At 41.3% G+C, this 18,380-nt stretch overlaps 1 protein-coding gene across 6 annotated transcripts in view; it reads left to right on the forward strand.

Moving 5' to 3' along the window:
* Positions 1 to 18,380, forward strand: part of LOC131809396 (microtubule-actin cross-linking factor 1) — a 321,582-nt gene that overhangs the window by 113,648 nt on the left and 189,554 nt on the right. For all 6 annotated transcript variants that reach the window (XM_059136435.1, XM_059136438.1, XM_059136436.1 and 3 more), the window contains exons 3-6: positions 8,338 to 8,427; positions 10,798 to 10,893; positions 12,927 to 13,004; positions 16,463 to 16,555. In XM_059136435.1, the coding sequence (XP_058992418.1) occupies positions 8,338 to 8,427; positions 10,798 to 10,893; positions 12,927 to 13,004; positions 16,463 to 16,555 (357 nt within the window). The remainder of the gene's footprint in view (positions 1 to 8,337; positions 8,428 to 10,797; positions 10,894 to 12,926; positions 13,005 to 16,462; positions 16,556 to 18,380) is intronic.

Consider the following 18,380-nt stretch of genomic DNA (forward strand, 5'->3'; position numbering starts at 1 on the left):
GTCCAATCTTAAAAGAGGTTTTTTTTTTTTTAAGACCACTGACATCTGTAATATATAAATAACCTAATTTAGAACACAAGCCTACAAACTGAAGTGTTCTGGACATATGCTAGAACAGTCAGAAAGAGAAATCTAAAGGGGCACCTGGCTGGCTCAGTCAGTGGAACTTGTGACTCTCATTCTTAGGGTTGTGGGTTTGAGCCCCATGTTGGGTATAGAAATTATTTTAAAATGTAAAAAAAAAAAAAAAAAAAAAAAAAGGAGAAAGAGAGAGAGAGAGAGAGAGAGAGAGAGAGAAATCTAGAGTTTTATTACTTAAAAAATTTTTTTTTAGTTTGGTTCTGTGTGGGGCTTGAACTCACAACCACAAGATCAAGCTTGGCATGCTTTACTGACTAAGCCAGCCAGGCACCCCCCAAAATCTAGTTTTTAAATGAGGTTTTATTTAAATATTTATATCATGTCCCTAGGTCCAGGTAGCTGATAAAGTTTATGCCCTCAGAGAGAACTCCCAGAAAGGATGAGAGAACTGAGCACTTGAGTCCTTAAGGAAGAGAAATGCTTTCTCTGATCAGTTCTTGTTGACTTCAGAAGGTATAGGTAGAAAGGAGAGGCCAGTATTTAGTCTAGCAATCTAGAAGCTACTGGTCTTCCTGGAATTTCAGTTAAGAATTCTAGGTAGGTATACAGGAAAAGTTTTCCAACTCCGAATTTTTACTCCAGACCTTCTCAGCTTTTCTGTGTGAGGCTCCCTAGTTGGACATGAATTGGTAGGTAGCTGTAGTGATCCTGGGCACTACTGTTCTGCCATAGCCTTGAGACAGCTCACCTTAGCACTGCATGGACTTTCACACGCCTTTGCTTATTGGCCTCTGTGTGAAAGGTCAGAAGGAGACTGGCAGTGGATTTTCATTTAAGGATTGACAGAGTAGTGCTAGTGCTGTTTAGACCCAGAGGGGAGGAGCATTGGCTTTATTGTAGTGGTGGTTCCCGTGCCTGGATCTGAGTTTTCAGGACCTGATTTCACTCTAGACACCTCTCAACCCCTACTGAAAGTTTTGGGCCTACCTTTGGACTGGATTTTCTATTCCCTGCACCTAAGCACCCTCACTGCCTGTTATAGAAAGCTGCCCTTTGTGGATTCTAGAATCATCCTCATCTTCAGAGACCCTTTGTGAGTCAGGTGTGGCAGGTGTCACTCACTTTTAGTTTCAATTTAAGGAATTCTCCAAACAGAGAGACAATAAAATTCTTACTGGCAAAGAGTCCCTCTGCTCATCCCAATAAGTTTCCATCCTCTACTGATTCCCTGCATTTGAGCATCGTTTTTTCACAGGCAAAAAGTCTGGGACAACTGCACTCTGTTTTTTAGCATTAACATTTCCACTTTTTAAACATTTTTTAAGCATTAGTATTTTTAGCATTAGCATTTAAGCTTTTCCTTGAGGATAAATTTAGCCATTGAATCAATATGGAATTCCCCTCTTACAGTTTAGAAATCTACAAATTCAGAAATCCATTTAAAGTTACTAGGCTCATTCTCACTTACTCTGTACCTTTTATAAATGTAGATGAGAATAAACAACATATTCTTTTCTTTAAAACTTTCTCCTCTGACCTGTTTATTGCTCTTCAACATAGTTTGGGTCAAGGACCTAGAGCTGCTTGTGTTTCTTTTTAAGTTTTAGAGGAAAGCTTTTCTTGATGAGGTTTGCTACAAGTGTCAAAGAATACCAAGTGGCAGTCCTTGGTTCTTTTTGGAGGAGAGGAGGTCCCCTTAATATGTTCTTTCTACCCTTCTGGCATCATGGAGGCCTTGTGAAGGGAAAGAACACTGAACTTGGAGTCAGGAGATGGTGACGGGACACTTCCCAGCTCGATGATCTCACACAGGCTACTTACCTTCTCCAGGCAATGCTTTCTCATCTGCCACCTGTCTCCTTGGGCTAGATTCTGATTCCAAGTACTTACATTCCAAGTACTTAATTTATTCCTTTCGCTAAATCCACTCAGAAGTTGGGGGAAGCTGTTTGTTTTTCTATAACTTCACATTAATCTTTTATTTATTTATTTATTTTCAGTAAGCTCTACACCCAACATGGGGCTTGAACTCACGACCTCAAGATGAAGAGTTGCATGCTCTACTGATTGAGCCAGCCAGGGGCCCATAACTTTCAAGTTAATCTTTACCTTGGCTTATTAATGTGCAAGAATTGAGGAGGACTGGCCTGGGTGGACTTGATCCCTCAAAATTTAGTCATCCCCCCCCCCATTTATTTATTTATTTATCTATCTATCTATCTATTTATTTTTAAGAAGATTTTATTTATTTATTTGACAGATAGACATCCCAAGTAGGCAGAGAGGCAGGCAGAGAGAGAGGAGGAAGCAGGCTCCCTGCTGAGCAGAGGTCCCAATGCAGGGCTCGGTCCCAGGTTCTGGGATCATGACCTGAGCTGAAGGCTGAGGCTTTAACCCACTGAGCCACCCAGGCACCCCTCATTTGTTAATTTTTTAAAAATAGCTTTTTTGAGATTTAATTCACATATCCTACAACTCACCTATTTAAATAAATACAGTTCAGTGACTTACAGTATATTCAGAGTTGTGCAACCGTCACCATAATCCATTCTAGAACATTTCATCACTCCAAAGGAAACCCTGTACCTTTCAGTCATCCTGCCAACCCCCACATACCTTCCCCCAGCCCCAACCACTAATCTACTTTCTGACTCTATAGATTTGCCCATTCTAGACATCCTTTATAAATGGAATCATACGCTATGTGATCCTTTTCTTTGTAACTAGCTTCTTTTACTTAGTATAGAGTTTTCAGAGTTCATCCACATGATAGCATGTATCAGTATTTAATTGCTAAGTAATATTCCATTGTATGGATGTCCCACATTTTGTTTATCTCCAACAAATACCCATGCTATTCTGTCAAGAAAAAGATGAGTCAACCACTTCAACTACCCGGGTCTTTGCCTGTTTGCACTCCCTCTGAAAATCACTGTCAACATTAGTGAATGTCTCGAAAGAATATATGTAAATGGCTAATAAACCCAGGAAAAGGTGCTCGATATCATTAGCATGTGGAAAATGTAAATCAAAACCACAGAAGATACAGCTCCCCACCCAACAGGAGGACTATAAGCAAAAAGACAGATTATCAATTTATCAATTTATAGACATTTGGGTTATTTTCACTTTTTGGCTATTATGAATAAGAAACGCTATAAAGATTCATTCAGGTACACATTTTTTTCCTGAACGTATATTTTCTGCTGTCATGGGTATACACCTGGGAGTGGAGTCATTGGGTTGTATGACCACTTGTGTTCAGCCTTTTGAGGAACTGTCAGACTGTTTTCCAAAGCAGCTGTACCATTTTACATCTCTACCAACAATGTATGAAGGTTCCAGCTGCTCTACATCCTTGTCAACAGTTATAATCTGTCTTTTTGCTTATAGTCCTCCTGTTGGGTGGGGAGCTGTATCTTCTGTGGTTTTGATTTACATTTTCCACATGCTAATGATATCGAGCACCTTTTCCTGGGTTTATTAGCCATTTACATATATTCTTTCGAGACATTCACTAATGTTGACAGTGAGTTGAAGTGGTTGACTCATCTTTTTCTTGACAGAATAGCATGGGTATTTGTTGGAGAGAAACATACATATTGATGATTCTTGAGCAGTTTTAGCTTCGCCTGGCTACCTCTAAAACATCTGATGCTTGGCTCACTGGATTTTTTCTTGTCTTTTCTTTCCTTTCCCTTTTCTAGTCTTACTGAGACAGAAATGACATACATCACTGTATGAGTGTAATGTGTACAGTGCATTGGTTTGGGTTACATATATTATGAAATGATTAGCAGTAAGTTTAGTTAGCATCTATTGTGTTATATGAATACGATAAAAAAGGGAAAGCAGAAAAAGAAAAAGTACTTTTTTCCTTGTGATGACAGCTCTTAGGATTTCATATATATCATTCAGCAGTGTTAACTATTAGATGCCCCCATCCCCGCTTTTTTTCTTTTCCTTAAGAGATTTGTGGAAAATTTTGGAGGCAGCTTAGTGTTTACAGTAGAGGTAAAGATTTTGGAATGGGGCAGACCTGGATTTTATTGGCCTGGCCATTTACTCACAGTGTGATCTTGGGATATGAATTGAGCCCTCCAAATCCCATCTCTGTATCTGAACATTTTCTGATGCAGAAGCACTAGTAAGTGTCAGTTGGTACTTGATCCTGCTCCAGGCAGAGCTGCATCCAGTATGCTTCAGAAATTAACCTTGTTCTCTGTTACTAAAAATTCTCCAGGGAAAAAATGCACCCCTCCCTTCCCCATTACCTGTCTTTTTAGTTTTTCATAGTTATTTAGTCATTATAATGAGAGAAAGACTGAGAGACGTAATAAATTAGTCTCAGCAAAGTTTCTTGTAAGGTGGTTGAATTTTTCTGTTCACAGGTGTAAAACATGATTGGAATTTTTAGAAGGAGATATTGAGTCCTCATTGTGAAATTAACTTTATATTTCAAAGTACCTCTTTTTCTTTTCAGTACTCTGTAGTATTTAGTGTCCTGTTGATAATATGATCTCACTTGGTCCTCATTCCCATTATAATTTATTTAAATAATTATTCAGTGCCCATTCCTGATTTGAATGCCCTATGCTCAGGTCTTATCTATCAAAATAAAAAAAGTCTCTCATTGTTGTCCCTTCTCTTTATAACTTAATACAAAGTATTTAATATATTCTCTGCAATTCATTTATAATCTGATTTCTATTATACCACTCTCTAGAAAATGAGTCTCACAAAAAAAACACCAGTATTTGTTAAGACCTATCTTGGTCTTCTTCATGCTTGTCCTAGAGCATTTGATACTGGTAATCATCCATCCCCTCTCTCCTTGATTACCATTTCTTGTTTTGTTTTCCTACCTCTTTCCCTGCCCTTTTCCGCCCCCTATGCTTTGTTGATTGCTTTTCCATCTCCTGCCTTCCAATTTTGGCTATTCCCACAGGCTTAGTCCTCAGCACTCTGCTCTTCTTTCTTGCCCCTAACCCAGAAAGGCCAACATTTCCCACGTCTTTAGCTAGCTAGCACCTCTATGCATATGACTTCTAAACTTAAGTTCTCAGCTGACCCAAATTGAATTCTGGTATTTTCAGCTGCTTCTAGAACATTACCATTTGTTGCTCCTTTGCTGCTTTTTTAATTTCAGCATATTTAAAATCGAACTTTTTTGGGGGTACCTGGCTGGCTCAGTGAGTGAAAGCCTCTGCCTTCCGCAGGTTGTGATCCTGGGGTCCTGGGATCAAGCCCCGCATCGGGCTCTCTGCTCAGTGGAGAGCCTGCTTCCTCCTCTCTCTCTCTCTCTCTCTCTCTCTCTCTCTCTCTGCCTGCCTGTCTGCCTACTTGTGACCTCTGTCAAATAAATAAATAAAATCTTTTAAAAAAAAAATCGAACTTCTCAGGGCACTGGTTGGCTCAGTCAGTGGAATGTACAGCTCTTGATCTTGGGGTTGTAGGTTTGAGCCCCATGTTGGGTGTGGAGATTGCTTAAGGATAAAATCTTAAAATTTTTTAAATTAAAAAAAAATATTGAATTTTTCAAACCACTTTCTTCCCAACCCTCATGACCCGCTTATTTCTGTTAGTGGTGCACTGTGGTTTTGAAACCTTAGACCTGTTTGAGGGAGAAGTCTTGAAATCTTGGAGCCAGCTTACATGGGCTCACAAGAGCTGAATACTAATTTTGTGAGCTGGTTGCTAAGCACAGCCATTATGAAAAATTAAATTATATAAATTACAATTAAATAAATTATTTCTAAAATAAAGGTAATAAATACTCAAAACACATCACCTCATAATTATTTTACTACTTGTTAATATTATCTACACTCCTGACATTAATTATGTTAATTATGTCTGACGGAAAAGTATATAATGGTGTGCTGTTGTATATTTCTTTCCAACATTGCAGTTAGTGATATTATATTAGTGGTTGGAAATTGGTCGTGGTGGGAGTATTTATTTATTTATTTATTGTGGTGGGAGTATTTAAACTACAGAAATCAACAAATGCTACAAGTCTGAGCTAGATGTGTTACTTTGTCTAAGACTTAAAGTGGTGGAGGAAATGTTAATATTGCTGGTTAAAATAAAAAATATGTTATATCTATGTTCATATTGTGAATAGCACAAAAATTAAAGAAATATTCCCTCAGTTTTTGAAAGCTGTTACCCAATTCATCGTGAACCATTTTCTCCAACTGGGTAATCTACCTATCACCTTCTTAATCCTTTATTCACAAAGGACAAACGCTCATACCTTCCCCTCACATTTCCACCTCATACCCTCATATTTCCACCTCTGTACCTTGTCTTCTGTGATTTTTACCATCTTCTTTCTGTCAGAACATTTTCTAATCCTTCCAGGGGGTCCCGAGTGGCTCAGTTGGTTAAGCATCTGACTCTGGATTTCAGCTCAGGTCTTGATCTCAGGGTTGTGAGATTGAGCCCTGCATCAGGCTCTGTGCTCAGCACAGAGTCTGCTTGAGAGTCTCTCCCTTTCCCTCTGCCCCTCCCCCAGGTGTGCTCACTCTCTCTCTCTCTCTAAAATAAATAAGTAAATAAATAAAATGTTAATGCGCCTCCCTCCAGCCCCGAGTCTTTCCAGTTCTTTCTCTTCCAGGAAGCCTCACCAGCTAATTCCAGCCTTTATCTCCCCCCACCCAATGTAATCTCTACACTCAATGTGGGGCTGTAACCCACGACCCCAAGATCAAAGTCACATGCTCTACCCACTGAGCCAGTCAGGCACCCCATAGCCATGATCTTTTCTGACTCCCATTCTGTTTGGAATGCTAGAATATTATAACTGGAAATGCCGACTATACAGTTTTTCATTCAAATGTGAAATCCTAGTATCCTGGTCTATGCTTGAAAAAAGCCGCTACTTCTGAAAGTAGCCCTTTTTATTGTTGTCTAAAGAACAACTTATGTTGAAAATGAATCTGCTTCCTTATACTTGCCACTTGCCACTGATTCTGCATTGTGTCACTCAGTGAAGTTGTCACTGGACTTGGAACGAACCAGAACACCTATTGCCACTTCCTGCAGTTATGTGACCTTAACTTCTCAAAGCCTCAGTTTCCTCAGTTCCTTCAGGGCACTGAATAAACTTCATGGGGCATTTGTTTGGATTAAATAAATAAAATGAGATTATGGCTGATTGTAAAATCATATTGGAAAATGCATATTGTAAAATGGATTGTAAAATGCATATTGGCTGATTATAAAACATAGCAGTTAATGGCAAAGACTAAATTCAGAGAAAGCCCAAACTGAGGCCTGTTTTTCCACTTGTGACCTTGGGCAAATTACTTAACCTCTGTGCCTTGTTGCCTCATGTTTAAAATAGGAGTATTACCTACCTTATCAATGTGAAAGAGAGGAGATCATGTGCACAGCATTCAGCATGGTGTTTGACATTAATCACATATTTTCCCAAAGTTAGATCTGTTTTCCCATATTTTCATTTATAAAATTGGAATTTTTTTTTTTTCACAAGGAAAACCACCCTCAAAAGGTTTTTTAATTTATTTTGAGAGAGGGTGAGTGTAAGTAGGAAGGGCAGAGGGAGGGGCAGAGAATCTCAAGCAGACTCTATGCTGAGCATGAAGCCAGATGCTGGGCTCGCTCTCATATCCCCGAGATTGCGACCTGGGCTGAAAAAAGAAATATTTGATAAGAGAGAGGAGTTAACATATAGGTACACCCTGTGAAACACTGGGTACCTAGCATTTTTGTTTCCTTTGCATTCTGGAAGGTTTTTATTTTTTTTTTAAGTTTTTATTTATTTACGTAATCTCTGCATGCAGTGTGGGACTTGAACTCACAACCCTGAGATCAAGAGTTGCATGCTGTTCCAACTGAGGCATCCAGGTGCCCCTGGAAGGCTTTTCTGATTCTGACTGGACTCATCTGTCTGTTATTGGCCATTGTATCACATTTTGGTCCAAAATAATTCCTGAGAGGTTTCAGGATGATTGACTCTCCCTCCACTTGCCCAGACTTTCTAGAACATTATTCACAGTTGGCTATAGTATGTAATGGATCTGGCTTCAGTTTTTAAAACACATATATTTCTGTTAAGTGTAACTATTTCATATGTATTGTAATCCAAACTGAAATTTTCTGAATTTTATTATTGTTTCCTGTTTCAAAGTCTTTAATCTGTGTTTACCTAGAACCAGAAATTCTTAGGTAACTAATAAAAGAATTCAAGATCAAATAAAAGTCAGTCTGTTTCATCCTCATCCACAGGTCCGCAAGCACATCAATGATCTTTATGAAGATCTGCGGGATGGCCACAACCTGATCTCTCTGCTGGAGGTCCTCTCGGGCATCAAACTGGTGAGTTTCTCCCTTCTTATGAATGCAGCCCTATTAATGACCTACTGTTCCATCTTGTTGAATGCCAGGACTGGCCACCACTGCCTGCTCTTGGTTATATGGGAGGAAAAAGTAGAAGACATTACTGGTGGACTTAGTTTCTAATTCAGACTGTTTTAGAATGATATAATTTCACCTTAATGGGAAATGATGTATCATATTCTCATTTCTTGATGAAATCAGGTATCTGTTTTATTTCTTTCATATCTGCATTTTTTTCTCCTTACTTGTTCCTTATCTGTTTGTAGATAGAGTATTTCAGGAACAGTAGATTCATATTTAAAGATTTTTTAGTAAGGTGTATTTTTCATTCTAGAGTTTTATTTCTCATCTATATAGCCTCCCCTCCTTTTCCGTCTACTCTGAATTGTTTTATTCTCTGTATTCAGCTAAGGATATGGAGTTCACATTTAAAATCTCAGAGTTATTTTTAGAGTAATTTAGAGTTATTTTTTGGAATTCACCTCACTTTCTTCCTTCTTTGATTCACTGAGTCTCACAGGTTTGGAAAAGTACTAAAGTTGGTATGTGACCACAGCCCTGGATATGCAGTACGTTTGAGTTCCTTGGATAGTTAAACATGCCTGCCTCCTCCCAAACGTGTTAAACATTTCTTTAGTGGGAAACACCTACATACCTGAAGGCAGATCTTGCCTGGGCTTCTTTGCTTGTCAGATGATAGTTCTTGTACTTGGTTTGTTTGAGGGATCAAAATAACCCCACTTGTGGGCTCTTTGTTTTGTATATTTGAACCTAATGGAAGCAGGGGAATCCTATGCAGTTTGTGTTCTGCCTCTAATGTCATAGACAACGTAGTTTTCATTTAAAAGAGTCCAGCGCTGAATACTGGAAACATCTCTGGGGAGTGAAAGAACCGAAATCCAGCCCACTCACTGCCTTTGGTGAATTCTTAGTCATTGTTTGCTGTGTTTCTAGAAGGAAATTTGGCACATTAAATTTCACTCCTTAAGTAATATTCAGTTTCTTCAAGGTTTGGGTCTTGGCTTCCCATGGCCCCTTTTTTTTGGGTTCTCATCTTTTTTGTCTTAGAATAGAATTACTTTTAAGATTTTATTTATTTATTTGACAGAGTTCACAGTAGACAGATAGGCAGGCAGAGAGAGAGGGAAGCAGGCTCCCTGCTGAGCAGAGATCCCGATGCGGGACTCGATCCCAGGATCCTGAGATCATGACCTGAGCCAAAGGCAGCGGCTTAACCCACTGAGCCACCCAGGTGCCCAGAATAGAATTACTTTTATAATTTTTTTTAAAGATTTTATTTATTTATTTGACAGAGAGAGATCACAAGTAGGCAGAGAGGCAGGCAGAGAGAGAGGAGGAAGCAGGCTCCCTGCTGAGCAGAGAGCCCAATGTGGGACTTGACCCCAGGACCCTGAGATCATGACCTGAGCCGAAGGCAGCAGCTTAACCCACTGAGCCACCCAGGCACCCCACTTTTATAATTTTTAATGGACAGAATTGACAGACATTTTTATTAGCACAGCTGCTACAAGTGAATTCCAGTTCTTATCTGGCCTTCAGTTATAAATCTCATAAGTAATCAAAATGTCACTTTCACATTCCTGGACTTTATTCTTTAGCACTCACAAAGTTGCATTTTGGGCATTTTAGCTGGGATATATGATTAACTCATAGTGATTTTTATATTGAAAATGATTCTTTTTGGGACACTGCTTACAAAAACAGGCTGAAAACACTCCAATCTAATTTCTTTGCCCAACCTTTGGAAACCTGCAGGTTCTTTATGGAGTATTCATAGGGTATCATCTTTTCACTGAGAACCATCCAGATATCTCTTCCACATTTATTCTCAGTCTCTTTCTCCTTTAGTTAATTCACAAAAAGAGAGGGTGGGTGGCCAGGGAGAATTGAAGATTTGTTTTCTCTTTTTTTCCTTTTAAATATTTTATTTTATTTATTTGAGAGGGGGTCAGAGAGAGAGAGAGAGGGGAGAGAAAAGAGGGACAGTGGAAGAGGGAGAGAGCGGGACAAGCAGACTCCACGCTGAGTGCAGAGCCTGACACGGGGCTCAATCCCAGGAACCTGAGATCATGACCTGAGCCAAAGTCAAGAGTCAGATGCTTAACTGACTGAGCCACGCAGGCTCCCTGAAGATGTTTTTCAACATTAAGTGTTCCATATAACTTTGTGATCTGGTCTTGATTCAGTTTTGCAAGTTTGGGGAGGTGGGAGGATATTTTCATATTTATTTTCAGTTTTTAAAAAAAATGTTGCATTCATTTCCTTTTCATTTTTGTGTTATGAATTTCCTGTTACTCTGTCCTGTCTTTGCCTTGGTGGTGGCCAAAGGAGCCAGCAGGGCTGAAGACCCTCCGTCTCGTGAGCATGCCCTCCTGGCGCCATACAAACAGCGAGGAGCAGGAGGAGGAAGATGATGATGATGTAGTAGGTCCTCCTGGGGATGCCAGGATCCCAGCTGGCACTGCAGGGCCATCAGAGAGTCTGAGGTTCTCAAGGTCTCCAAGTAACTTAGTTACCAGCCACCTTCTTCCCTCTGCACCTGGGAATTTGGGTCCCAAAGAAAGTGGTTAAAACTAATTGTGCCTCTTGCCACTGTTAGATGATCCTGAAGTGGGGATTGTTTTGCTTATCTGAGAGTGGTTGGCACGAAAAATAATCATGGTGTTTGGAGGTGTCAAGTGCCTTTGTGACCTGGAGACCCATAGCCTTCTGGTGGCCTTGCTGTGTTGTCTGAGTCTGGATTGCAGAGCTGTGGAAAGTTTAGCTGAAGGCATGAGAGTTAATTGCTCTTGGCTCCACACTTCAGACTAACTCTCACTCTCTCTCCACCTCTAGCCTTCAGGTTCTCACCAGACACCATGTCATCTGTTTTCAAAACAGCCTGTTGTTTGCAAACCACTCACTGCATGGAGATACTCTGCCTTGGTCAATAATATCTCTAGTTGCTGTAGAGGACAGTGATTTTAACTTGCATGCTCTTAGGGTATTTATTTTTGGTGGGGAGTACGAGGAGTAAAGATAAGAATGTGTAAGAAGGGCATTTCCTGTTTGCAGGCCCTATATTATAGCCCATACTCTTTCTTCAGAAACACAGATTAGGCAATATCCCTATTTCCAGTCCTCTTAAGGTCATTTCCCCACCTCCTCAATCTCCCTGCCCATTGCCTTAGACTTTTCAGTTTCACAGGCTCTGTCATCCTCAAAGCCATGTTCACAGGTAGTTTAGCTGAAATGACTGAAAAAGAGGTTCTTGCTAGAAAGATTTTCCTAAATCTTTGATATAAGAAGTTATCTTGCTGCCCAGAGAGGACTCAACCTCATTGCAGATTATCCTTGTGTGGGAGCGCTATTTGGGGGCTCTCAGAAAGGTGCTTCTACCCTTATCTTTACACATGTTGGCTTACGTTTTGTGCGGTTCAACCTGGGGCAATGTTCCTTGGTGCAAGCACATGCCGCAGAACTACCTTATTATTCATCAGCCTTTAATTAGTACCACTTTGACATTTACAAATGAATTGGGCATATATATTATATATATATCTAGTGAGAGTATTGTCTCAGGCCCAGTTTTAGTAAAATAAAAGCAACATTGGAAAATGAGCAGAAGAAAAGGTGCCAGAGGTAGGTAGCCACCCCTGCATGTTCTCACTGGGCAAATGGATTTCAAGCACTTTGGAATGGATAATAGCTGAGCTGTGGACAGGGCACCAGAGGCACCAGAGGATGGAGGTGAGCTTCTTTCCTGTGGCTCATCTGACATCCTGGACTGAGTGACTATCATCAGGAAATACTTTCTTTGGAGTATCATGTTGAACAGCCATACCTCACCAAGGTTTTCGTTGCTCATGGTATTTCATAGTGGGTAGAAGGTGGCTTTCTTAAACGGGCACCCCTCTGCCTGGAAAATAGGTTTCTTCCTGATTTTTATCTCATTTTTACATTTTTTCTCTGATTTATTGAGCATATATAACTCTTCATTCCCTGGTTTAAAATTGGCTACTTCTAACTTCTTTTGCCAGGTTTTTAATAAGGTTGGCTCTATTAATGTGCAATATGCAATTAAGACTTCCCACCTTCCCTTAAAATAGCATTTAGCCGTGATTTTAGGAGCCGTAGAGCCAGGATTTGTTCCCATTACCTGTACACCTAGAATCAGGTTTTGCCCCACTGTGGCTGCAACAGGATCTGTAGAGAAGCCATGGCACTGGTTCAGCATTAGGACTCAGTGCACACTGTGCGCTCATAGGACGGCAGTGATAAACAAGCATTTTGGAGGCCTCAGGAAGCATGGCAAAACACACAAAGGTCCTGCCATTAAGGGGTGCTTTTTGTAATGCTCCCATGGCTGGCTTCCACCATGAGGAATTCCTTGTGATTCTCTGGAATGAGAAAGAAGTGGGGTCTGCATGGGTAAATTGGTGTAGCTAAAATTAACACGTGTTTCTGTTTGTTTGCAGCCCCGGGAGAAGGGCAGGATGCGTTTTCACAGGCTGCAGAATGTGCAGATTGCCCTGGACTTCCTAAAGCAGCGACAGGTAACATGAGTCCATGCTTTCCCTATTCTGCCTGGGAATGCTGGCATTGAGTCCCCACTTACGGGAGTTCTCAGCACTCCTAATGAACCCTCGGTAATTGCTACATCTGACTGGCCCAGTCTGAGTCTTGCTTGCTAGTGAGCAATTGTGTTATGGTTGGTCGTCCTTGCATAGAGCCCGTGGCCTTCCTGAGTGGGACAGTGTTAACAGAGAAGAGCAAGATCTGAAGATTGAACCTTATGGACTCACCTTAGGTGGAGGTCAAAAGAAAGATGGAAAATTAAGGTCAGCAAAGAAGATAGAAAAGGGTACAACACCCAGGAAGAGGAAAAACAAGAAGGTTACACTATCCTGAAAAGTAGAGGAGGGGCTGGTCAGGTTTAGCCGTTGTATTGGTGCCACATGAGGTCTGAAGGAAAGGTCTGAGCCACCAAGCATTGGTGACTTAAGAGTATGATCTGAATAGAGCAGGAAAGCACTTGGAGTTTAGTGGGCTTCGTTATAGAAGGGGAAAAAAAGAAGTTTTCAATATGTTTTTGGATGTAGGAGGAGAAGCCAGTGAAGAGAGGCAACAGAAATGAGGCTGAGGAGGAGTACTGAGTGATAAAATGTTACCTCTGGGAGATGCCTTAGAGAGGTACAGGCCCAGTTTCTGCATCTTCTAGATAAGGACACTGAGATCTGGACAGGTGAAGTGACCTGCCCCCAAGCATACAAGCTGGAGCGAGCTGGGACTTTTACCTAAGTCTCCTGTCATTGAGGTTCAGTAATCCTGCCACCACCCATGCTGTTTCCCCCCTTCCTTCCCACTTCCTGATGGATGGAACCAAGTCCAGGAATTGGGGATGAGATGTGAGCACAGGTGGTATGGTTATCTTTGAAAAGTAGAGGAGGGGCTCCTTTCTCTGAGATACAGGGAGAAGGAAGGAGGGAGAGATGGTGATGGAGGGGTGGTGTGTGGCGGGAAGGAAGATGGGCTGCTTAGAGCCAGCCATGTGGAAGAGCTGGGTCTAGCCCCAGACAATAGCTTGGCCCAAGCTGAAATATAATGGTATGCATATTTTTAGAATTAGTTCATTTTTGTTACTTTTATCAGTAGTTCTTATTAATTTGGGAAATTCTTCTCTGTGTTCCCAAAGCAGTTTAGTCCCAATATAACATCTGCTACTTCATTATTTCTCTGTTTGCTGTCTTGTTATATAGGCCCTGTGAGGACCAGGAACAGGATCTTAATATTTTTAAATTCATCACCTGCCATAGTGAATGGTCTGTAATTGACACTTAATAATTATTTGTTGAAATAAATTAACAAATGAAAAGTAGTGGGAGAATTAGAGGCAGTGTTTAGGGGAGTAGAGAAAACAAGATTGGGAATATCTGTGTGTAGAGCTGGAGGGAATCTGGAGGTTCTTAATAGCCAGGGTCAATTGAGAAGAATTGATTAGCTACACATCTAAATAAGGACCAAGGGTAGATTTAGTTACTGTAATCAAATGCAAATGTATACAGATAAGAACAGTAGACTCAGAGAAGGGCAGGGGAACTCTAGAACAGCTCTTGGTAATGGGGAGGTCCAAGTTGTAATTGTGTGGGTATCCAAAGTAGAGTAAAAGCAGAAGTCCTCAAAATGGAGAAGGCACATGAATTTTGCAGATGAGGTGATATTTGAGTCATTGAAATGAGTACTAATATCGCCAGTTTTAGGAGCTAGGTGTTAAAATCATCAAGGGTTAGGAGAGATTGGAAGGTAGACTTCAGAATGGAAGAGGCAAGCTGGTGGAAGTGTGACCAAAGAATATGGCCTTGGCTGATACTGCAGCCTGCCAACTGTGGGTCAGTGATTGGTGATTAGAAAACTATTCTCAATCTATAAGAGCTACTTTTCTTTCTGGTAATACAGGCGTCTTTGTTCAGGCTACTATAATAAAAATACTATGGACAAGGTGGTTTATAAGCAGCAGCAATGTATTTCTCACAGTTCTGGAAACTGGTAAGTCCAAGAACAAGCCATGGCTAGCAGATTCGGTGTCTGGTGAGGTTCTGTTCTGGTTCATAGTCTGCAGTCTTCTGACTGGGTCCTCATCTGGTGGAAGGGCAAGGGAGCTCTCTGGGGTCTCTTTTACAAGGGCACCACCATTCCCATTTGTGAGGGCTTCCCCCTCATGACTTAATCACCTCCTCACCTCTAAATGCCATCACACTGGGTGTTAGGATTTAACGTATGAATTTTGGAGGGACACTGCCATTTAGCCTGTACTACCATGCCACCATTAGTGTGGGGGAGAAGTGAAGTTTGTTCAAGGTCTCTAGAATTCTTTAGAGACACATAGATTTCATTTCAATTGGAGAGATAGGACGGTTCAAGGACAGTTTGTCACAATTGAACAAGAACTCCATGAGGGTGTGACAGAAGAGGCTAGCTGAGCTGGTTTTCGTGGTATCCTCTCAGTTTCAGCACCAAAAGTCCCATAGCCCAGGAAATCTCTCAGTTTCCAGCACGTGAGACTGTGGCCACGCAGCGGGGGATAAGGCCCCTGTGTCTATGCACATTGTGTTGTTGGAATGAGATTTTACAAGTAAAAGCAGATGCTAGTGGAGGCATGGGCAGGTGTGGATATCTTTAACAGAGGAGGGAAAATAGAAGGTAGGAGTAGGCCAAAGACCAGTAAGGAGGAAGATCTTTCAACCCCCTGCCCCAGGGAAAAAACAAAGAAAAAAAGTCAGGGCTGCGATGACTTAATAAAAAAGCCACTCAGGATACCATGTGCTTATTACAAGGTTGCCTTGCTGGTGGGAATGCAAATTGGTGCAATCCTGTTGGAAAATAGTTTGGCAGTTTCTTATAAAGCTAAACATACACCAACATATACCAACAGTCCCACGCCTGCCAATTTACCGTATAGAAATGAAAGCATATGCTCATGAATCTAGGAGCTTTATTAATTATTGTCCCAAACCGAAAACAACCGGAATGTTCTTCAGTGGATGAATGGGTAAATACAGCATAGTCTGTTGATACAACTGAATACTACTCAGCAATAAAAAGGAGCAAACTACTGATATATGTAACATTGAGGATGGAGATCTCAAGGATATTATGCTAAGTGGGGGGAAAAAAGCCAGTATCGAAAACTTACATACTATATGATTCTATTCATACAACATTCCAGAACAGGTAAAACTGGGAACGGATCACTGGTTGGCAGGAAATAAGGGTGGGGGCAGGGCATGACTACAGAGGGGTAGTCACCTTTTTGCGATAATGGAACTGTTCTATTATCCTGATTGTGTGGTAATTACCCACATCTATACAGATGTTGAAACTCAGAACTGTGTGTGCAGGTGCGTGTACACACACACACAATCATTTTAAGTGTATATAATGCTGAAAATCTATAAAAATGAACTCACAACAGAAATTCCCAGAGCTTTGAGATCAGCTTCTGTTTCTTTTCCAGGTGAAACTAGTGAATATTCGCAACGATGACATCACGGATGGCAACCCCAAGCTGACCCTGGGCCTGATCTGGACCATTATTTTACATTTCCAGGTAGGGCCTTTGAAGTTTGGGGTCACTGTTGCGTGGCTTGGACATTGCCTAGAAAGAGCTGGAAGCTGTACAGCCTTCCATGAACCGAGCGCCTAGCCTTCCTTCTCTGTGCCAGGAACAAGGATGAGAGCAGGAGTGGCCTGGGGACAGAGCTGTTGTGGCCTAAACCCAGAACTTCCTGCTCATTTGCATGCTGAAATGGGAGTTTTCACTTGTCTGAGTGTTGACAGGTTGTTAGAAGTCTCTGCTGAGTCAAAACTGGCTCTTGGGGACTCAGAGTGTGGAGGGTTTGATGCTTTAGAAGGGTAGAGTGAAGGCTTATAATCCTGCTTTGATGTAGACTTTTCCTCATCTCTAATGATCTTAAAACAAGCCTGGTTAATTATAGCACGGCCTTTGTCAGTTTGGGCTTCTCTAATGAAATACAGGCGCACCTTTGAGATACTGCTGGTTTGCTTCCAGACCACCATACCAAAGCAAGTCAGATGAATTTTCTGCAGTGTGTATAAAAGTTATGTTTACACTATACTATAGTCTATAAGTGTGCAATAGCATTATATCTTTTAAAAAATGCACAAACCTTAATTTAAAAAATACTTTATTGCTAAAAAATGCTATTACCTGAATTTTCAGTGAGTCATAATCACTGATCACATATCAACATAATGGATGTAATGAAAATTTTGAACTGTTGGGAAAATTACCAAAATGGGAGCCAGACACAAGGTGAGCAACTACTGTTGAACAAATGGCACGGAGAGACTTGCCTGACACATGGTTGCCATAGACTTTCAATTTGTAAAACAACGCAGTATCTTCAGAGTGCCATAAAGTGAAGCACAGTGGGGCGAGGTGAGCCTCTGATTAGGTGGCTTAAGCAGCAAATACTTTTTTTCTCATGGCTGTGGAGGCTGCAAGTCCGAGATCAGGGTGCAGCCTGGGCAGGTTGTTGGTGGGTGCCCTATTCCCAGTTAGCTCCTCACGTGACCTTCCCATGGCACACGTGTGCAGAGAAAGCGATCTCACATCTCCGCATCCTTTTATATTCATCCTGTTATGGAAGCTCTGCTCTCATAATGTCATCTGAACCTAATCACCTCCCAAGGGCCCCCGCCTCCAAATATATCACATTGTGGGCTAGGATTTCAACTCCAATTTTGAGGAGATACAAACATTCAGTCCATATAGCAGGCACCTTAGCAGCCAGATTTGTATATGTGCTTTTTAAAAAAATCTTTTTTTTAAAGATTTTATTTATTTATTTGACAGACAGAGATTACAAGTAAGCAAAGAGGCAGGCAGAGAGAGAGGAGGTAACAGGCTCCCTGCTGAGCAGAGAGCCCGATGTGGGGCTCGATCCCAGGACGCTGGGATCATGACCTGAGCCGAAGGCAGAGGCTTTAACCCACTGAGCCACCCAGGCGCCCCTGTTTATGTGCTTTTAACAAGCACAAGTGTCGCTTCCATCAGACTCAAGAGCAGTGGCCTCTTGGTTGTGTTCACATGGTCACACGGCCTTCTTGTTGCTGCTCTCGTTCTAAGAGGGCAAATCCTTTTCAAGTCTGGATTGCTATTGGAAAAGTACAGTCTTTTTTTTTTTTTTTTTTTTTTTTTTTAAGATTTTATTTATTTATTTGGCAGAGAGAGAGAAAGAGAATAGGCAGAGAGGCAGGCAGAGAGAGAGGGGGGAAGCAGGCTCCCCGCTGAGCAGAGAGCCCAACTCAGGGCTCCATCCCAGGATCCTTGGGTCCTGAGACCAGGACCCAAGCTGAAGGCAGAGGCCCAACCCACTGAGCCACACAGGCGCCCCAGTCTTATTTTTATA

Source organism: Mustela lutreola, chromosome 10 (assembly GCF_030435805.1).
Source record: "Mustela lutreola isolate mMusLut2 chromosome 10, mMusLut2.pri, whole genome shotgun sequence".
Classification (NCBI taxonomy): Eukaryota; Metazoa; Chordata; class Mammalia; order Carnivora; family Mustelidae; genus Mustela; species Mustela lutreola.